Raw genomic sequence first — 22,302 nt, 5'->3', positions numbered from 1 at the left:
TATTTGGCATTCAAACACTTCAATATTTTACTACTCTTGGATTGTGACATCCGATAGCTGTTGGCCAGGCATTCAAATTCCTTGATAAAGACTACTATGAAGTTCTGCCATCCGGACGTTGTTGGCTAAGGATTTGATCACACAACCTCGATGCTAGAAATTTATTAAAAATAGTAAATAACTAATACTATGATAAATAGGTTTGACCCAACAAATCCAATCTACCCCGTGAGGTGACCTGGCTAGGCTTCGATCATATCAGATATAAGTAGGGATGCTCATAGACTGGGTTAGATTTGCCTTTGCCAAAATAAAATTGGCTTAGTCTTAAACAAGACCTAGCCTAGCTCATTAGTGGACTAGTGTTGGACTAGATCCGGGTTCAAGTATTCTTACCTGGTCCAGTCCATGACAATGTTACTAGGGAGGCAAATTGCAGGCGAATGGACAAGCCGAGACTAATGGATAGGCTAAGTGCACAATCTTGGGCTATCCATTGTGTCTAATTCTAAGAATAAAAAAATTAATATTTAGAGTTTGGAGTCTAAATATTTGGAAAAAATGTTTTTAAATGGTTGACAATCACAAGAATGGTAACAATTGACTTGATTAGATTAAATCCTCCTCTTAGTTTTTTTTGTCAAATTGACATGAATAAAATAAGATTGAATATATGGATAGGCATAATATAATATATTATGTTACTTTTATGATCATATCTAGTTGGGAACTGAGGCAACAAGGCCTCACATTTTTTTATCTTTATTTAGAGAATAATTCGGTGATCGATCTATTTTAGTTAAATGGGCTTAAGCCTTTCTTCACAGCCTAGGCCCACTAATCATTCGAGCCGGGCAAGGTTTATGCTTGGTTGAAGTACTATAGCCTATTACTATCCATTAGCCTGTGAGATATTGAGCTGAACTCTGGCTCAACGTGCCGGGTTATGGAAAAATAAAATATCATAACAGATTGATCATAATGGGCCTCCCACAAACACATTTTTACTTGACTTTTATGGAACATAATTATATAGTGATATATAATAAATTAAATATTCGATGTGGGACTAAAAACCATATGAATTGATTTTGGGTGTAATATGTTGGCTGGGTGGCCAAAAGTTTAGCTTGTGCCGCCCATAATTATTTCGAGCTCGTGCTGAGCTTTGTCTAGTTAAACTTGGGATGGTTTAAGTCATGCTTGTGCGGGTCGGTCCCAAGATCAAGTCTAGCTTTAGTTATAATCATGCTTGCTAGTTAATAAAGGCTAATCTTTCTTTCCAAAAAGATTGGACAAAGAGTAACGTTCTTTAAAATATATTACATTGAATTATGCAAATCCTTCTTGAGATTTTTCTAAATGTTAAATCTAAATATCACACTAATCATAAGTAAGCTTTAAAAATTTTCTAAAACTATTATTAAATTGCTTAGCCAGGTTAAACTTGAGGTGGTTCAAGCTGTGCCTATGTGGGTTGGGCCCAACGATAAAGTCTATCTTTAGTTATAGTCAGGCTTGCTTGTTAGTAAACATGAATCTTTCTCTTTTAGAAAGATTGGACAAAGGCTAACCTCCATTAAAAAAAATATTACATCAAATTATGCAAATCCTTCTTGAGATTTTTCTAAATGTCACATCTAAATATCACACCAAATTATAAATTAGCTTTACAAAATTTCTAAAACTATGATTAAATTTATAAGGATATAATAACAAAAAACTAGAGGATTTTGAGTTATATTATAGTTGGGTACATATTATAAACCAGATATGGATAGATCCATTTGTAGAAAAAAAAACCTAAAATATTTTGTGGTAGCCTTGTGAGTTTGGATCTAATAGCTTTAGAAAAAAATAATTCTAAGATTAGGCTGAAAAGATATGAAATTGGATGGAAATGGAAAAATTAACGTTGAGGTGGTCGTCCGTGGGTGGTGAACGATAGTGCGATGGTGGAGGTCAGACGTATAAATGGATGACTCATGAAGGTAGATGGTGGCTAGTGTTTGGAGAAAGAAAATTAGGATTCTAAGTTAAATATACTCCTAGGAAAAATAAACGGCTATGGCTAAATACTAAAAGCAAGATAAGAAATTTACTAAACTAAGGTTCATTCAATGATGATAAATAAACCATGATTAGTCCTTTTTATAGGAGTAGAGTCCCAGTGGATCAAATCCAACTCGCCTCACTAGGCTTACATACGCAGATTATCTACTTTAATTTAATTTAAAAGTAATAAACAAAACTAATTAACTAAGCTCAATTTGACTCTCATAGTTGGGATTGTATCAATCCACCATGGTTCTAACACCTTATATGCTCAAGGTGACTATATTCACGTATTTGTACTCTTATAGCTATTGTGCTAGTCGGAGAACTCGGGTTCTTCTTTAAGATTACCTAACAATATAATATGAGCCGACAAATATTTGCACATGTGACTAGGGATAAGATAATCATCACCTTCTTCCTATGATCTTGAAAATTATTTGGCATAAAACGATGCATGATCTACTGTTAGTTCTATTGGGCCATTTGTGCGGGCTGGAGCAAGGTAGGTACACCCTCTCTGTTCCTTATAGATCTAGTTCAACTTATCCAATTTGGACTCCATTAAGCTTCTTAGAATTAGTGGGCCTCAAGGCCTTGACTTTATCTTGAATGTCAGATTTGAGCCCACTAGTGAATGTGCTCTTTAAGGCCAAAATGTGCTCTTTATGGCTGAGTTTGACTATTTAGTGACCCGATTGTAGATCCCTTCAAGCTCCTCTTAATAAACACAAATTGTTGTTGACTGAGTTAGCTTAGTCAACATTGTCTGGAAGTCTTTGTAGTAGGTCAAAATGAATCAAGCACAGATCGCGTTGACGAAAGCTTGCTAAGACTCGAATGGTCGAGTCTGCTTTGCAGACTAGTAGCACTTAATCGCTATGCCCTCCAAGTAAAATGATGCAAGCTGGACTTTCTAGTGGTCGAGCATGCCATGGTATGCAAAAAATTGCTTCGCTAGGTAGGTCTAATCTAGTGAGTATCCTCCAAAGAATTTTGTAAGCACATAAGGGTTTCAATAATTTAGTTGTAGAGTTTGATCCCTTATTTACTTGAATCTTCCTATAAAAATTGGGCCCTTCTTCATTCTAATTGGATGTTATTAATTGATAAATTTAAAAAGAGGCATTCTTTCTAAAAAAAATGCAAAAGTTCTTAGTGTAGATTTTGTTGCCTTGCCAACTAAAAGATAGTGTGTAAACCTAAAAACCGTGGAGGCCTTGGTGTTCTTTATCTTTGATCAATGAATATATTTCATCTTTGTAAATGGTGGTGAAAATTATTACAATTTGATTATCATTCTCCTTGGAAAGATATTGTTTCGATTTTCTACAGTAAAAAAAAGAATCCTTTATATGAATCTTCATCCAACAACCTCATTATCTTCTAGCATGGTGTCTACGTAGAAGTTGGTATTATTAAACACATTAACAGTAGTCATTGGAGTTATTTTTCATTTGATAGATGAATTGATAATCTACCTCTTTGTCGACTCTTCCGTTTTAACATTCTCCATCAACAACTAAAAAGCTTACACTTGCTTTACTGGCTTGTCTTGGACTCGTTGACTCTCGGCAAACTGTGCAACATAAATTATTGTTATACAATCTATCAATCCTAACTTAAGGGTTTGTGTAGTAGATATAAAGATGGGGTTTGATTAGTTAGCTCATGGGCCCTATATAATCTCATATTTTATACGAAAATAGTAAATAAGACTAAAAGTTCAGATCGCATATCGCCAAAGAGGGAATATATCATCCTATCTAAAAGATTAACGATACATCCTAAGTGTTGGGACAAAAATCTTATTACTATATTTTCCTTATATAAATACTAATAAATTTAAATATTTAGATATATATAAATAACAAACTAACAATCTTAATTACTTAAATATTATTTTTATTTTATTTATCTTTCTATTAGTATTTTATATTTTATATTTATTTAAAGTATTGCTATATTAAAAAGCTATACATTTTTTTATTATGAAGCATTTTGTATTAACATTATTCTACTATTAGTTTTGGTTTTAATTCTTATTATTCTGAATTTATATTGATTAATTTTGATAATAAACATAATTTAATTTAATTATATTTAATGATATAAGTTATGTTTGAAATGATCAACATTAATTTAAAATAGTAATCGACATTATTAATTTTTTTATCCAGGATAATGATATAATTTGTTTTAATTATTCCATATATAGTCCTGTATAAACCAAATAATAGACTAAAATTAAAATATAAGATTAGTAATCTCAGGAGAAATGCTATCATTTTAGATAAGCTTAAGGATGACCCTTACCCAACCCTATAATGAAACACACCCTAAAGAAAGATTATTCAGTAGGAAGCAAAGACTGCTCAAGGCCTAATCTTTCTTAAATCAGTGAAAATTGCAATTTTACTGTCCTAAGTATCGATTTTTGATCTCTTATTTATTTCTTCTTGTACTTCTTAATTTTCTATTTAATATACTCTAATTAAATCCCTGCCCTCATTTTCTCAAAAACAAACCTACTTCTCTTTCCTCTCCTCTTCCATCTAATTTAAAAAATAAATTCAGTTATTATTTTACCCTAAAAAAATCTCACTTTCCTCTTTCTCTTCTCTCCTCATCAAATTTATTATAAAAAATATTTTAATCATTTGCCAAATTATCATTTCAAATTTATATGATATCAAAACTAATTATTATACACTATACTACTATACAACTAAACACTAGGACTTTATTTACTTTAAAAATAAGATTAATTCTAGAATAAATATTTCTATATGTTATTCTCAAAATAAAATTTTTATTTTAAGAATAACTGTTCATATGTTCACTTGTATTCTAAATTAAAAGTACGATAATTACTTTCAATGTGATAGAAAAAATGATGAAATAAAATATGTTTTATTTTTTTTATAAAATTATCATAAATTCTCTTTAATTTAATATGAAGTAAAATGATAGGATAAGCATTCAAAAGTAAATTAGTAATTAGATTAGTGTGTAATATAAGTTTGATGAATAATATTCGTATTTTAGAATATAACTAAAGTTATTATTCTACAATAAAAAATTGTAATCTAGAATAAGAAAAAAATTATTCTTAATTAAAATAAAGGGGAGCTAGAATAATTAATATAAAAAGTTAAATAGTTATACTAGTATTGACCTTTTCCACAAGTAAACGAGGCCCAAGATTTAGATATTCTTCTAATATTTTACTACATATCAAAGAAGAAGACAGTAAATAGTGGCCAAGAAAGAAACTACAACTTAATTTGCAACAATCAACAATTGCAGGCCAATAGACAGCTTCCAAAATCAAAGGCACTCACTACATGAATAAAAGGAGAAAAAGTTTTTTTTACTTCTGAAAAATTGAAAATAACTCGTACAGGTATACATGAAATAACATGAAAGAGGAGGTCGTTTAATACATCCATCCTTCTTCCCTCCGGATCATCCTCTTATATAAAATCACAATGTTTCGCCTTGCTCTCGAGCAACGGAAGTAGAGAGGATGGTGAGACTGCGATTCAAGAAAGTCAGTGCGGACTCGCAGTCCATAATAATTTTTGAGACCGAGGAAGGTTCTTCACTTGTCGATAATGATCCCATAGACATGGCAGCATAAGAATCGCGGAGACTCCTCAAGTTCCCTAGAAACTGCCATTCACACAACCAATCGGTCAAATGCATGTGATATGCAAGACTAATATTCTGTAGAAAGTAGATTGAGGGGGCTTCCAAGCAGTTTATTAGATTGAATATTTGTAATTGGCACTGGAATCTCTTCCATGGACCATTGTACAAGTATATGCTTGGATATACATTGAGTAAAATGCTGTTTCATCTGTTCTGATATACTAAAAATATCAGAAGATACATAAAAGAGAGTCATATAATCAATTCTTCCATTTGTGAAGTCTATGCATGTGAGTAATATGGAAATGTATCAGGAAAAGTAAGTTAAATGTTTCCATATTAAAGTGGTTGATATTAAAATTAACAACGAATTATAGAAATGTGGCAATATTTCACTGATTAAAATTTTCTTCTGTTCATGTAATCATCTAGAAGAGCAAAATGTAACATATAGACATGTCATGTGTGATTATAATTTAATTCTAAATCTATCTTGAAAATTTTCACAAAATAAAGAACCAAAAAAATAATAAATTCGAATTTTCTGCAATTATATAACTGTATAACTAATTCATGGAGATTCAATTGTTAGTTAACAGAAGGTAAAGAATCTGCTTCTTACCTTTAGAAGTGTGTTGTATGCCTCCAACAATCTATTGGCAGCTGGACCAAATCCGTGTAATTGTGGAACCTCCATCATGTGGGTCCATGGACGAATTTCCTATAACAAATAAATCTTTAGACAACTTTTGCAAGCAAATATAGAAAAGGAAAAGGAAGTAACAATCAAGACAGATTTAAAACTACAATTTGTAGGTAATCTGCAGAGTATATTTGGCCTTCCCATAGTCTTTCACCAATTGCTCATCGCTGTTGAAGTCTAACATGCCTCTATTTGATACACGGCCTAACAAAGAGAAAGATAAAGAATCGTAAAATCTGTCCAAGATGATCACCTTTGTATAAATTAAGTTGAAGGATCTGACTGTTTCCAAGAAAGACTCCAAATGTCCCCTCAACTTTAACTCCGTTTCAGCATACTCTTCATTGGGATTATAATCATAGTGCTGCAGCAGCAACCAGAAGCAACTTTAGTATCAATAAAACAAATAACTTACCAAGTTAAAAAAAAGATAAAGAAAAAGTTGTGTTGTCAATTAGCTGAGAAGCTTTTTCTAGAAATAATATAATCAAAGAAGGTTCAATCTTCAGGTTATTCTTGAGATGCACATAAAATAAGTCAGGATTGAAATAAAAAATTATCAGATATTTTACATCTGAAGATGCTTAAGAGTCTACTTAATGTGCATCCATGCATGGAAATCAGTTTTAAGAGCATCAAGAAGTTACACACTATTAAGTAAGTTCTAAACAAAATCTTTATATTTTGGGTTCAAATGGGTATAAACCAAAAGCTTAGAAATTGATCAAAGAAAACTTATTCTCATTTTTATATGCTCACTCTCTCTTAGCAAATTTTAGGCATATCTCATGCAAGTCACAACAAAGGCTATGAGATGTGAACCTTGGATGCCAATTCCTGGACCATCTGCTGCAAGTTTGACATTTTTTTTGAATAGTCAGACAGCTTTGACTGCAATTCAGATATATCTGGTCTGCAAACAGAAATAAAATGTATATGAATTAACATGAAGCTTAACATTATCCCTGATATTATTAGTTATTATTTATTTATTTTTGATAAAGCTGAGATTATTTTTGAATGCAACAAATTGTTGTACAAAAAAAATTACTATAATTAACAAAAAGAGTTTAAATGCGAAATATTTTATGCTGTAGAAAACATAGATTAAGACTGAAAAATGGATGATATTATCAACAAATATATGTAACTAGAAAAATCACTACATTTATTAAAACTTACAATACATAACTAAGTATAACAAGATGCCGTATCAGTAACTTCAAAAGCAAAACCTCTAGCTCACTACAGTAGGAATGTAGGGTATAGAATAAGAGAAAGTGAAGTTGAGAAACTTTCCCAATACTATTAGGCACCCATTTCACCAGGCATGTTGTTATCCTGGATGGAAGAGGGGAGTGTTCTGTACCACATGCATTGAGAGTAGTAGTTACTAAACAATTTTAAGTTTCTAACCAACCAAAATAAGTCATATCACCCATAAAAGCAGACCCAGAGGATGAAACAATGACCCACAATATTGAGAAATTGAAACATCAGGATCATCTGGCATCTTGCAGAAATTAAAGAACCCATAGGTCCAATATACCAATCATGACAACTCTAAATTAGATATGGGAGTAGAGAAAGAAGAGAGCTCTAAATTCAATACGGAAATAGAGAAAAGTGAAAGCTCTAAATTAAATATGGGAGAAGAGAAAGACGAATGCTTAACTTCAAAATTTTGTTCATTTAATCAAGAACATCTCATCTAAAAACCATTTATTTGAGACCTTTGGCACAACATATAACTCTAAGAATTTAAGCAACTACTTTCTCCATTCAATCTAACACCAGACAACATTTCATGTCTATGAATTTCTATCTGAAATAATTGCCAGCCAGAGAAAAGCAGAAAATCACTAAATCAAACATCCTAAAATAGTTGGACTACCAAATTTCATGCTGTAAGTTAGATGAATACTGACAACAATGCACCAGAATTTGATCATTTAGATGTGTTAGTGTTATAATTTGTAATTAGTGATTCGTGAATACAACAAAGTTGTATGATGTATCTAAATCGAGAGCAAAATTATATGAGCTATGATACAAGTAATCATTTGAGGTTGACTCTTGATAGGCATTTTGCACTGAGAACATAGCTTACTAGACAAATTTAACAAGGGCATCAGTTTTTTGTTTGAAGTTCTGTAAAACAGATTTTCCAGAGAAGTAAACTTGTCAACAATTCGAAGTCTGTTCAAATATATGTAGAAATGATTTTCCGAGAGTTCTGGTACCAATTGAAATTTTTAATGTGCTATAGTAAATTTACCAAAATTTATTGAAATTTCATTGAGATTTTCTGGAGTTCTGATACAAAATTCATAGAAGACAGAATGAAATACAAAGGGTAATCATGAGAAAAAATATTTTTTATATGGAAAATCCTCTATCAACTAAGTGTAAAAAAACACATATCCTCTCTAAAGATCAAACCTAGCCCTAGAACTAAAGTAGACGTTACAAGATAACTTACAAGCCACCCTTTGATACCCAAAACTCTATCTGAAGTGAACCTGCTCCACGCCCACTAGATACACTACTTTCTGCATTTAAATGCTAACCTTATTAACCCTCGGGGATAGGCGACTTGTCTTAGACTCTTAGTAACCCTTGAGACAGTAATGATCTCTAATCAACAATGATTAATCATCACTATCCAAGGAAAACACCAATAGACTACGCACCTCAACCTTGGATCGCTCCAAATCATCTCTTAACAATCTCTAGGGCTTCAATTGTGAGACAATTATTTTAAAAAACTCCCGCTTTAACACCTAGACTTCCGCCTTAGATAGAATATAACTAGCCTCTGCTTAAGTCCCGCCTATATGACCATCTTAGCATCTCGTATCATATTTTAATAAAGGTTCGAAAATTTAGGATCGGAATTAGGAAAAGCCTTTTGAAAAAACGATTTGTATCGGCCAGATGTATCGGTCGCCTAGATTGAATCGAACTTTTTAATTATGTAAAATTCTAAATATTACTTAAAAATGCAGAAAAACTTCTAAAAATTTAGAAATTTTTTACCAAAAATAAAAATAAAGAAAAAAACTATGGTGCAATGAAAATTGAAAAAAAGAAGAGATTAGAAAAAGAGTGAGTCGAAGAAAATCAAACAAAAGAAAAAAAAACCATGGTGCAATGAAGAAGAAGAAGAAGAAGAAGAAGAAAAGTGAAGAAAAAGGGAGAGATCGGAAGAAATAAAAATAGCATAGAGAGAAATAAAGAAATAAATTAAAAAATTATATACCGAAGTTTGCCGGAGTTAGATCTGCATGACTGGAGCTAGATTTCTCCATATGAAAAATAATGGTTATATGGTAAAGAGAGAAAAAGAGAAAAAGAGAGAGAGAGAGAGAGAGAGAGTTCGGATCGGGCCTGAATCAGGATCGGGTTGGGTCGATCCCGATCCAACAAACCATGATTTTAATATGTAGATTGATTCTGAAATTCAAAATTATTGTATCTGCTGATGATTTAGTAGATTCTAATAGCTTACGGTAGTTCTTATTTTCTTAACAAGAATGTGTTAATATATTATTTAGATTGTAAGTATTAATTTTAACTTCTTCTCTAATTATTTTTTTATTTATTAAATTTTAAACAACTTAAATTCTGGGCATGCCCGTCTAGCACCTAGGCACTACATAATTGCTTATCCACCCATCTTAAATAAAGATCTTTAAACATGTACTAGGAATCCTTTACCGTTGAAAAAATGTTTCAAATAGATGATATCTTGTTCTGTTTGCTTTGGATGTTAAACATAAGTATTTAAGAATGATGTTGATTGACACGCAACAAATCTTATCTAAAAGCATTCATTACCAACTTAAAAACAAGTATTACAAGAGCATAACATTCCTACAACTTCAAGCCTTGTTTGGTTTGAGGTTAAGCCTGAACTCAATTAGATAGTCGTATTTTTTAGTCTTCATTTTTTGAAGAGTAAACTTGATTAGATATGAAAAAGATAAAAAGATGTTTAATTACTGAACCAGTTAAGAAGCCTCTAAACCAATTCAAGAGAGTTCCTAAACTTAAAGCAAACAAGGCCTTACATGATGATTTGCAAGTAGCAACTAATAGACAAATCAAAATGCTGAAGAATGGTAAATTGACTAAATCTGCAAAACTATAACAATTGCTGAGGGCATTCCTCAACATAGAAATATCAAAATACTTACAAGGGGTACACTGACTGGATCTGCACATCAGCAGGGAAAAGCTTGCAGTCTTCTGAAAATACTTGAGCTTGTTTTTCAGCAATTGAATCTACCAGCTGTACATCCTTTGCTAACTGCTCATCAACACTGGGAGTGAACCAGATGCCAATAAATCTCATGTTTGAACGTTTTAGAAAAAACTATGAAATTAAGTTTAGGACTTCAGCTGAAAAAAGTTACATGAGGATCTATAGCTAATCTGTGCAGCAACAAGAACAACAAGGCTCTCTTATAAAAATTAAGAACCTCTGCTAACCTCCAGTCTGGATTGTCAGCATAGCAGCTTGCTTCCACAAGATCTACAATAAGATGAAGCATTTCCACACGTTCTTCATAGCTACCTCTTCCCTAAAATCAGGACATTAACATCATAGAAGCTCAAGAGAATGTGATAGTGCCTTCAAGTGCAAACAATGTAATTCATATGTTTTCAACTTTTAATAATTATGGGGCCATTAAGTTTGAGAATAGCTGCAAAAATTTCCCATATATTGCACTTTAATATTCGAAAGATCTTATGTTATCATCAGGAAAACTTGGAATCAAAAGGATTCTCTATTCTACTGCTTTAGTCAAATAAGAATCCATCTATTCCAAACTCTATTCCCAACTGTACTCTTTTATCTGCATTATTGCGCATATCGAGCTCAGTAGCTCCTCATAGAAAATTATTGACTCTAGAGATATGGTAATATGGAGAAGACAAAATTGTTTGAAGCACGCACAGAACCGGGCCCATAGTATCCTTTTACATGCTTCTAGAGATTAATACTATCTAGTTAGAACAAATATAACAACAGTCCTCTTTAGGTATCAAGTTTAATGTGCCACCGAATTGGCAATCTCAGTGCCCTCAATCAAGTGCCCATATCCATGTTATAGCTCAGCGGGATACATATAAATTCCGATTCAATGTAGTTTAACATGTACATTTTATGTGACTCAAATATCTAATCATATAGATTATTGGCTAGTGAATGTATTAAGTCAGTTGACTAAGTAGATACTACTTAAGATTCCAAAATTCGATATCAAAATTGGGATCCACCATTAAAAAAATTGATTAGCCATATCGACCGCTCGTATCAGATTGAACTATTTTTAATTACGTAAAATTTTAAATATTATTTTAAAATGTAGGAAATTTTCTAAATATTTAGCAAAAAATAGATAAATAAGAATATAAAAAGCATGAAAATTTATCAATATTTAGAAAAAGAACAGAAAAAAAGAATATAAAAATTAGTTACATATAAAGCCTAAAAACTAAAAAAAAAACTTGCTTAAAACTATGATAAATTTTGACTTAAATTTGACAAATTTTTATACTTGTAAATTACTACTGCAAAATAACTATAAAGAGAGAGCTTCAATGTTGTTCCGTACTAGTAAAAAGATGAGTTAAAGAGTGAGTAAGAAAGAAAGAGAAAAAGATTATAAAAAAACACTTATTCGAACTCACCAAAATGCGTAGTCAGAATGGCCCACCAAATTGGCTGTCAAATAAGCTCAGTAAAGTGGGAGGGTGAGAGGAGAGTGTGTGTAAGAGATATAGGATAAAAACTAAGGTTCCAAGTATCGAAATCAGGATCGAGATCGCCTATCTAAAAAAACAATACGTATCGGCGGTATCGGCAGTATCGACAGTATCGGCCGTCCATATCGGCCTGTATTTAAAATAATTTTGAAAATACAGAAAAATTCTTAATTTTTTAGAAAAATAATAATAAGATATAAATATAAATTATTCATATATAAAGTCTAAAAACTAAAAAATAAATATTATTTTCTCAACTTCTATTTCTTCCCCTTTCTACCACTCACACTTTCTCTCTCCCACACAAATTAAAAAAAAAATTTACCTTCTCTCCACTAATTCTCTTTCTTATCAAACTCTCTCTCTCACTGACTCTCTCTCTTAAAAAATCTCCCTCTCCTCACCGACTGCCACCTCTTTCCCTCTTTAACATAGTTTTTTAATTTTTATTCTCTTCATGTCTCTCTCTCCTCTTCCCTCTCTCTCTTTCTTCCCTCTCCCTCTTACTGCTGCAACCTACAAACTCTATCTCTTTCTCCCCCTCTCTCTCTCTTTCTCCCTCTCTTTCCCTCTCTCTTGCTCCATCTCTCTCTCTTTCTCTCTCTTTCCCTCTTTCTCTTCCTCCCTCTCTTTCCCTCTCTCTTTCCCCTTTCTTTCTCTCTTACCCATGCTCGTCTCGAGCGGGATCGGCCGATCTGGCCGATACCCGACCGAAACCAATCAATAGATTGGTTTCGGCCAGGGATCGAGATCGACCGATCCCGATCCGTTTCGGCCGATCCTACTCGGGATCGGCCGAAACTAGGAACCATGATAAAAACTAAGAACTTAAAAAAAAAATAGTTGAGGACATAAATTACTAATCTCCCCTGGGTTAGTTATATTTTAAATTCGACCTAAATTTAAAAAAAAACTAGTTTCGCTGATACAGCGTCCCAGATCGAAATCAGTTATTAAACTAGTTTCGAGTCCGAATCAAAATCAGTTATGGCCGAACCCAATCCAAATTGATCGATCCAATCTGGGATTTTGGAAACCATGATATTACTTGAAAACAACCAATCAATAGCCCATATGGAAATAGAACATAAATTATAAGCATGGAGCATATCTCAAATATGTTTAAAAAAACCATAGGTATAATTACTGCATTATATTTCTTTTACTCACTTGGATAGCTTCTGTATCAACTGAAGGTGTAATACCCAAGAAGCTTGCTATCTCAGCTAAATCTGCAGCAGGTAAACTATTATCTCATAAACTTGTTCTCCAAAAGATAAAATCAAGGTTTGAGGTATGCATGCATGCTCACTATTTGTAGAGACAAATAGACAATATATAATCAAATATAGATAGAACACACTTAGTTAAAGGTTCCGTTCCACATGGAATTTTAGCATCTAAACTTTAGTAGATATTATAAATGGCACATGTACAGAGGCTTGTAAGATTTACATATGCAAACTAAAATGCTGAAATGCTATAGCATGAGACACATGCATGTGGATAGAGAGGCAAAGAGGCCACTCAGCTTCCTTCAACCTTCCAAGCCTGATACCATCATTCCTTCTTCATGTCAACCTCTTATCCTATCATTGGGATATTAGATGCCGACACTTGGTAAATTTTTTATTCTTTTTGTTTATGGTTTAGATCTAAGTTTGTTGATGCATAAGTTCTTTTGGACATGTAAAATATTCTGAATGGTTGGGATTGTGAAAAAAATTATGTCTTACTATATGAGTAAACAAGGAATGGTCGAGTTAATTGTTCCTAGGGAATTGTTTACTCCGTGTACACGCAGGTTTTGACTACACAACCTTCCGTTAAATCTTATGCAGTAGAATTAATAGTCCAGTATATATGTTAGACAAACAAGTTGAATATTAATCAGAAGCTCTCAATATACATACGTAAAGCTACCCAGAGATGGAAAATCATATACAAGAGAGAGCTCTTACATACAAGTTGTATAAATCTAGCTGGTTAAACAGTAAGACTATATGAGGCTAAATATTTCATGGAACGAAATATTTGGTCATTTGATACAGATACTTATTCCAACTTACATATTATGTCTCTCTATTCATACTACCAGCGCGCCAGTAGGAAGTCATTGATTGAAAACGGAAATCTTTAAACAGAAGTCCACATTCCCACTGGCCACTGCTGGAAACCAGCATCTTTCCACGATTAATTGAAAAAACCACAGATTTAACGGAGTATCCACACTCATAAAATACTGAAAAGAAGCACTCACGTTGGATCCTAGTATTCTCCTCGTCGCGATCCATGCTATCCCCTTGCCAATTCTGTTGGGTGAATGGAGATCTATCACCTAAAAGCCTACCAAGAACCAAAGATTATAAAGAAAAAGTCAAAATATGATCTTCACAGCACCATAAAAACCAACTAATCGAAGAGATCGACATGGAATTGCAAACCCTAGGAAAGAAGGGATTTTGGAGGAAACCCAATTGCCACTAGGTAGAACATAGGTGGAGAAAAGATTGAACTAGAGGAAAGAAGGGGAATTGCCTAAAGAAGAGCCATTCGAGGAGGGCGTATCTCTCGACGCCGGCGAAGAGGAGGGACTGGGCCGGAGCATCGGCTCTCGGATAGTTGAGGAGAGATAGCTTCCTCTGGATCTCCTCCATTTGCTTCGAAGCCATGGCCGGCGATCTCGGAGTAGGGATCTTGAGATAGTTTGGTACGCAGTAAAGGGGAAGGAGGTGGGGTTTCAAATTCAAAATTAGAAAATGTATTTGAATTGGACATCCGGCTTCTTCTAGAAATTTAGGAAAGGGGTAAACGGATCAAGATCAGGATCGGATGCTCAACTGATATCGGAATTTATATTTGAGGGTTTCTTCGGTGCAATCGAATTAATTCTTTATCAATCAATTTGATGAAGATCTAACGGTTAAGATCTTTAAGGGTATAATAGGAATGAAAGATATTACCGGTTTAGCAGGTAATTTTTTTTAGATATATAATCTTGCACATTATTTTTTAACAATTATATTATCTTAATATTTTATTAAGTAAAAGACATATATATCATTAACTGAGAGTAATGTATATATATTAAAATAAGGGTATTGATGTCTTTTATAATTAACTTGATGAAATTTTAATTACATTTTATCTTTTTAATTATTTTTTATTATTTACATATATCTCCCATTAGTTTAAGATTGATTTAAATTAAATTTTAATAGATAGAGATAGAGAATTATATTTAAATTAAAGTTTATCTCCAAACAATCAAATTTAAATTATTTAATATTAAATGATATCTCCTATAATTAAGGCATAATTATATTTAAGAGAGAAATCTTAACAGAAAAAACGTATAGAGCGCTTCTTCGGTACTTATCAATCACTTTGATGAAGATCTAATGGTTAAGATCTTCAAGGGTATAACAAGAAAATTGGAAAGTTAGGCACACGTAATTAATCTTCTTAACCGATATACTCTTTTTCTTACGTAATGTGGTTTTGGAACCGGTACCGAAAAACCGGTACCGGATATGAAAACTGGCTATTATAGCCGTTGGATTAAGATTATAAGTTTTAAAGGTGCATTGAAGTATTTGCCTTTATATTTTTATTGAGATGCGATAGATAGTAAAATTTAAAATCATATCATAATTAAATAGATACAGATAATTTTTTAATACAAATAGAATAATTTTTTTAAATGAATTGAATCTTTTTCGAATACGAATTGGATTTTAAACGAATATATATCGGATCTTAATAAATTGTGATCTTTTTTCATACAACTAATACAAAATGCTAAGAGTTTCACAAAAATAATTTCTTACATGTCAAATATATTTTTAAAGTTAGAAATTCAATCTCTATAAATAATAATAGAATATTCACTATCTAAATGAGCAACAATAAATCATAAAGCACCATTTTCTTCAAAGGAGAGGTCTTAGGACTACAAAATTTCATCTAAAAGCCATACAATACATATATTAATGCTCATTAATTTGTCACAGCTAAGAGGACAAAGGCAACAAACAGCCCAAAGACAAAAAAAATTCAAGCAAGGTGAAGTGTAATCTCACATATTTTCATACCTCCCATGTTCATATTATCACCATAAATTTATGTCATGAGAACTTGTAATTTTCACAAGCAAACTAGAGTTGAAAATAGGATCTACTACTTATAATTACAAAGTTACAATCTAATCCTTATCAAACATTAGATGCAAACCAGAGTTGAAAACAAAGTCTACTACTTATAATTTAACTAGACATACACTAATCACTAAGTGTAACAACTATAACACCTAAAAAAACGTGCAATGCACATGCCGTCTCTCCCATGCCTACTTGATTAAAGGGAAGCCCCTTTGTCACATAGAGGGTGAGGGAGGAGTGGTAGGTCTAGAAACCCTCTACAAACGCCACTAGCGAGCAGCAAGGTGGTCAACCCCTTAGGTAGAGGGCCACCGCACTCTTTTCCCCTCTTTACCTTTTCCCTTCCCATTCTTTCCCCTCTCACTCCCCTTTCACTAAGCCTCCCCTCGCCATTCAACCCCCGTCGAGATACACCCACCCCCCTATAGTGTCCGGAGCCGGTGAAGCCCACTGTCATCGGTATGTCCTCTCTCGCTCCTTCTCTTTATTTATTGGTTTAGTGTAGTGGTGGAGTGCTTTGAGCACTCGTGGTCATTGACCTTGGGCATGACTGGCTGGGCTGGCAGCAACGATCTGTCCTTCAATTTGATCGGGCGATGAGTTAGGCAGTGTGGAGCGCTCCTTCTTGAGCTCTTTCCCCTGCTTCGGCGAGGCCCAGAGGAGACCCATAGTGGAGCCTCATGATGGGGTGCTATGTTCAACATCGATGGAGCATCAAGGGCCTCACGATGGCCCTCAATGGGCCACCACCACCGTCCTTTCACCTTCTCAGTCCTCTATTGCACTTGCCTAATGCCTCGCCACGGTGATTAGCCACTCCCTAACATTGGAGCCACCTTGGCCAGGCCCATTCCCTCCCTTGGGCCACCTAGTGTTGGCTAGTGGCCATGTGTGGTCATTAGCATCAAGGGGACCTTTGTGGCATCCCCCTCGACATGACCCCTCTTAATTTGCGACAGTCCGATGACGGTTAGTCGCCGACATGTAGTGCCCTCTCATGGGGATGATCTCGAGAGGGGAGAGGAAAGAGCCCTTCCATTCCTTAGTCCAAACCCAGCCTGCTCGGGTTGGGGTTATTGCTGGGTCGGGCTGGATTTGGCCTAGCCCAATCTACTCGAATTGCCGCCTAGCCCCAAGCCCAATTAGGCTATGGGCTAACTCATTTGATCCTTTTGGCTGCGCCAACTGGTTGGGCCCAAGCCTAAGCCCTTCATGGGCCTTTTTCTTTTCTTTATATTTTATCTCTTTTACCTATTAAACCATAGATTTTTGACCCAGTAATTTTTACCATAGAGCACCCTAGAACTAGCGTCTGCCCCGATGCAGACCGGGATTAGCGTGACAACGTCTATCACTAGGGATATTTTTAGCGAATTCAGGCAACTAGACTATCAAACCTTGTTGTTATCATTTGATGCGATCTGTTATAATCTTAATAATTGTCTATGACATGATAGCCTGAGTGTCATACTGATACCTGCTTATTTTAACATGCTACGTGATATAATTGCTATTATTTTTATTCTAATGCATATCCATAGTATACTTAGACATGATGACAAACACTATTTTATTTTACTTATTTATGTTGTATAATATCATGCCACTAATACACGTGCATAGTCATAAAGGGGTGATATTTACATCTAGATAGTATCTGACTCCCTAGCCAGAGTTAGGGGCAGGGGATATTTATATTATTATTAGTTTGTAGATCTCAAGCAATCAGATAGTCGTTTCACTTGGTGATTGGCAATTTATTATCGATTGACGAGAGTCAAACCCTTTAGGATATTTAAATTGCAAAGGAAGCAATGGCTATGATGATGTAGACCTAGCAGTACTTGATGAGTGATAACGCAGGGTGAGTGTTATAACAACCTATCCTTTAAAAAAAATTCTTGGTACAATGTGGCCAACCATAATGTGGCCGGCCTCGTGCTGAGCTAGGGGGGCTGGCATGCGCTTAGTGCGCCACGCGCCCCCAGCCACCGGCCCGGCCAACTTGGTCGAGCCAGTTAGCATGGTGGGCCCCACCGTTGTCGCCAACACCCCCACCGCCTCTTTCTCTCTCTTTTTCTTCTCTTCCCTTTCTCTCTCTCGGTCTCTCTCTTAAACTCTCTTTCTCTCTCTTCCCTCGTGCCACCGCCGACCTGCCGCCACCAAGGTGAATCTCTCTCTCCCTCTTTCACTATCGTGTTCATTGGCACCGAGCCGCCGACAAGAGGTCGACCGCTATCTAGCCAGCAAATAGCCGAGCCCTTCCCCGCCGGCCTAGTCCCCTCTTCTCTTTCTTCTCTTCTTCTTTTCTATTCTTTTTCTTCTTTTCTTTCTTCTTTCTTCTTCCTTTCTTCTTCTTCTTCTTCCTTAGCTATCCTTCTTCTCATTCTCTTTCTACAATAGTGTTGGGCTCAGCCCAGCACTATAGCAGGCAGTGTTGGGCCGAGCCCGACACTATTACAGTGTTGTTTTTATTTTATTTTATTTATGTTACTTATTTACATATTTTTTCTTAATATTGATATATATTCTTCAATATGATTATTATTCATTATAATTAGTATAGTTAATAATTAATTAGGTTATAAACTATTTACGCATAGATATAGGTAATACTTATATTTATTTATTTACTTATTTTTTATTTATTTATATTTCTATTAGATTAATATATAGTTTTGTAAATTATAATTATTAGATTTATGTACTAATATTCATAATATATATGCATAACAATTTATTATATACTATGGTGTGTAGAATAAGATACTAGTCTTATTAATTAATTAATTAATTAATTAATTTATTATTTTGTATAATTAAGTAAAGACTATATAATTTCTGATTAATCAAGAGAGTAAGAATTATAAAATTGATTATAAAATAGATCTTGTCTATACTTATATCTTATTTATAATTATTTAGCTTTTATTTTATAATTATATATTTAGAATATTTTATATAAAAAGAAACAAATCTTTCTCCTTATATTATAACTAGCATTTTATGATAATAGTATAATTATAGTATTTGAATCGTAGCTATGACATGGATTTAGTTATGTACAAAATAAAAGAAGTTATTCTAAACTCAATAAACCTTTATATTCTATTTGAACTAATTCTAATTGGATAAACGACTAACTAATGTTACTTAAATATTTTTAAACCCCGAACCCCTTATTTGAGATCCCGTGGATCCTACTAGCGATGAGTTGACTCTCGGTTGATGGATGTGAGGGATATGTGGTTCTGCCCTTCGGATCGAAGTGAGTAGTTTTATTCCCTAGATGCTTTTCTCAAATTATGATATATTATATAACTATGTATATACATATTTTAGCCTTTAGTATGATTATATGGCTTTATCTAGAGATAATTACAGTCGAGCATATTTTATCATGCATGTAATTAGGCTGATATTATATATGAGTATGCTGATGATATATAGAGATGATTAGAGATGACTATACTATTATAATTTTATGTCTAGTTGATATGTAGCATGAATATGCATGTGATACATGTACCATTGGAGATTTCATTGCATCATATATTTCTTTTGACTCCTTTTTCACCTAAATTTATGTTATGCATGATTTGTTATAGTATTAGATAAAATACATATAATCTGTCATTTAGAAGGAAAGTATGAAATTTGATTAATATGATAGTTGATAAAAAGCATGAGAATACCCAAGTGGGCACGAGGGTTAGGACGCACTTAGTGGATGATTGATTACTCGACATAGCCGTGATCCTGTGACCTTACGTCCGAGGTCATTAGTCTATGTGTGTAGCAAACATTCGGACACATGCCGTTCGTTAGGACATATGTGGTGAGTTATCCTCACGTGTTTCTATCAACTAAAAGGGTGCTCAGTCTGGATGGATGTTGATACCCTTAGCGGATAGCAGGATATGGTTATGATACACTTAGTTTCAGAGATGCCATTGATGATTGAGATGTTAAAAAATGCATATGATTTTATTATCATCTAATATATCTAATTATCGAGTGGTCAATATAAATTATTTATGCTTATATTTGATATTATAGTATGGTCATGGTCGGCATACATCATATGTGTCATATTTGAGAGAGAGTTATAATGATGACATAATATGAAATTTATTTATACATTGTCGAGAATTATATATTTTGATTAGTTATGACATGATATTTATATTTCATTTATATATTATTAAGGATACATTCATATACTCATTCATGACATAATGCTTCTATGTGATTTATATTATCCAGTACATGATTTACTCTATGTTTGGCATCACTGATTCGAGATAATGTCTATTCACTGAGACTTTTGCTTATGTCTCTCTTTATTTTTCTTTTCTAACCCCAAAGATATTATGGTATGTGATAGCGATTTAAGATATCCTGAGAATATATTTTTAGAATAATGAGATGAGCTATAGGTGCAAGACAGTATATATGATAATTTATATAGAAATTGAGTTGTGTCGTTGTTTGTTATATTTGTACTTTATTATACTAGACGATGATTTGTATAATATATGTTGAATTATATTATATTCATGTATTAGTAGTTATAAGTTGTATCTTGATGGTTTATCATGGCCTGTGTGGGCCTTGCCAAATTATGTAGTGGTCTAGTATATATAATTGTGAATTGGATATTCATATGCTAGCATGTTTATCTAATTAATAGTATAATTTATTTGGTGATGGACTATGTGAGCATGAATATGTTAGCAGATTTTATTTGATGATGCTATGATTATATGGGCATAGGAGTTTATCTGTGTGTGACGGGCCCCACCTGACCGGTCGTGTGCCATGTGGGTGCGTGGGCGTGCACGTATTCGTGCCGAGCGGGGGCGTTACAAGTGCATCCTTGAGCGACGGCTCATGAGTTCCGCACCAAGCTATGATGATACTCAGCCAAGGGCTCCAATGAGTAGTATCAATACTAACTCATGATGTTGAGCTTACGACTGAGGTCTTTAGTCTATGTGGCTGACTATTGGTCATGTTGTTCGCTAGGCGAGGGGCGGGCAAGTTATCGCTAGGATCTACCCTCCATTGGGGGTTTTTGCATTGTTGGAGTATTAGTTATGGCTGGTGAACCTAATAGCTGATGTACTTGGGTAGAGTAGCTTGTTTCAGATTGGACCATGCTAACCAAATTCATGTGTGCACGACTTATCTTGCTTATCATGATATTTAGCCATTTACATGTTTCTCTACTTTCCATGATGATGTGCTTATACTCATTATTTCTACTAGTGAAGATATCACTTGCTAAGCATTAGGCTCATTTATAGTCGTTATGTGATACAAATTGATTGCCATCATGGTAGGAGCTTGGTAGCAGCTTTGCTTAGTAAGGTATTAGGCCCATCTTGTCTTTCTTATTTTAATTATACTATTTTGCTTGGGATTATGTTACTCCCCCTCGTTGTATCTTTCCTTTGGCATGTACTCTTAAAATTTGGGGATCCTCCTCATATTGTTGTATTATGGATGATTTATTGTGGCCACTGGGCCTATATCTATCTTTTTCCGCTATTTTGGCATTTATCTTGGCATTGATGGTATATTGCTAAACCCATTAAACTCTGTGTGAATCGCACGTGAGCGAAACCTCATGTGAGAGTCACGTGAAACCCTAATGTGGATGCTTGCATGCCTAGTCCAGTAGCAAGATAGACTCATGGAGGAGGTCTTTGCATTCGCACGACCTCATCATGCCCTAATAAGGCACCTAGCCATCCCGAAAGTAGTGGTGTAGGGACATTATTAAATCAGTTTATGTAGTTGAGCCTTCCCTTAATCAGTGGTGCTATTGAGCCTTTCGAAGCAAGTAGATGGTTGACGGATGTTAGGATGATCTTGGAAACTCTTGAGTGCCCTAGGAGGGCAATGTGTCACCTATCCTACCTTCTTCCTTCATTTTGATGTTGAGCAGTG

The 22,302-nt window shown here is 34.0% G+C and overlaps 1 protein-coding gene across 1 annotated transcript; it reads right to left on the bottom strand.

The window, feature by feature from the left end:
* Positions 1 to 5,312: 5,312 nt before the first annotated feature.
* Positions 5,313 to 15,014, bottom strand: LOC140794621 (AUGMIN subunit 7). Its single transcript, XM_073146722.1, has 9 exons — positions 14,726 to 15,014; positions 14,448 to 14,533; positions 13,358 to 13,419; positions 10,907 to 10,998; positions 10,612 to 10,737; positions 7,235 to 7,325; positions 6,666 to 6,776; positions 6,332 to 6,430; positions 5,313 to 5,730 (listed from the first exon to the last, which is right to left on the bottom strand). The coding sequence occupies exons 1-9, from the start codon at positions 14,857 to 14,859 to the stop codon at positions 5,542 to 5,544; spliced, it is 990 nt and encodes a 329-aa protein (XP_073002823.1). The 5' UTR covers positions 14,860 to 15,014; the 3' UTR covers positions 5,313 to 5,541.
* Between the last annotated feature and the right edge of the window lie 7,288 nt (positions 15,015 to 22,302).

The sequence above is a fragment of the Typha latifolia genome, chromosome 9, assembly GCF_019914945.1.
Source record: "Typha latifolia isolate L0001 chromosome 9, TyphaL0001v2, whole genome shotgun sequence".
In the NCBI taxonomy this organism is placed as follows: domain Eukaryota; kingdom Viridiplantae; phylum Streptophyta; class Magnoliopsida; order Poales; family Typhaceae; genus Typha; species Typha latifolia.
This window is presented reverse-complemented; position numbering and strand designations above follow the sequence as displayed.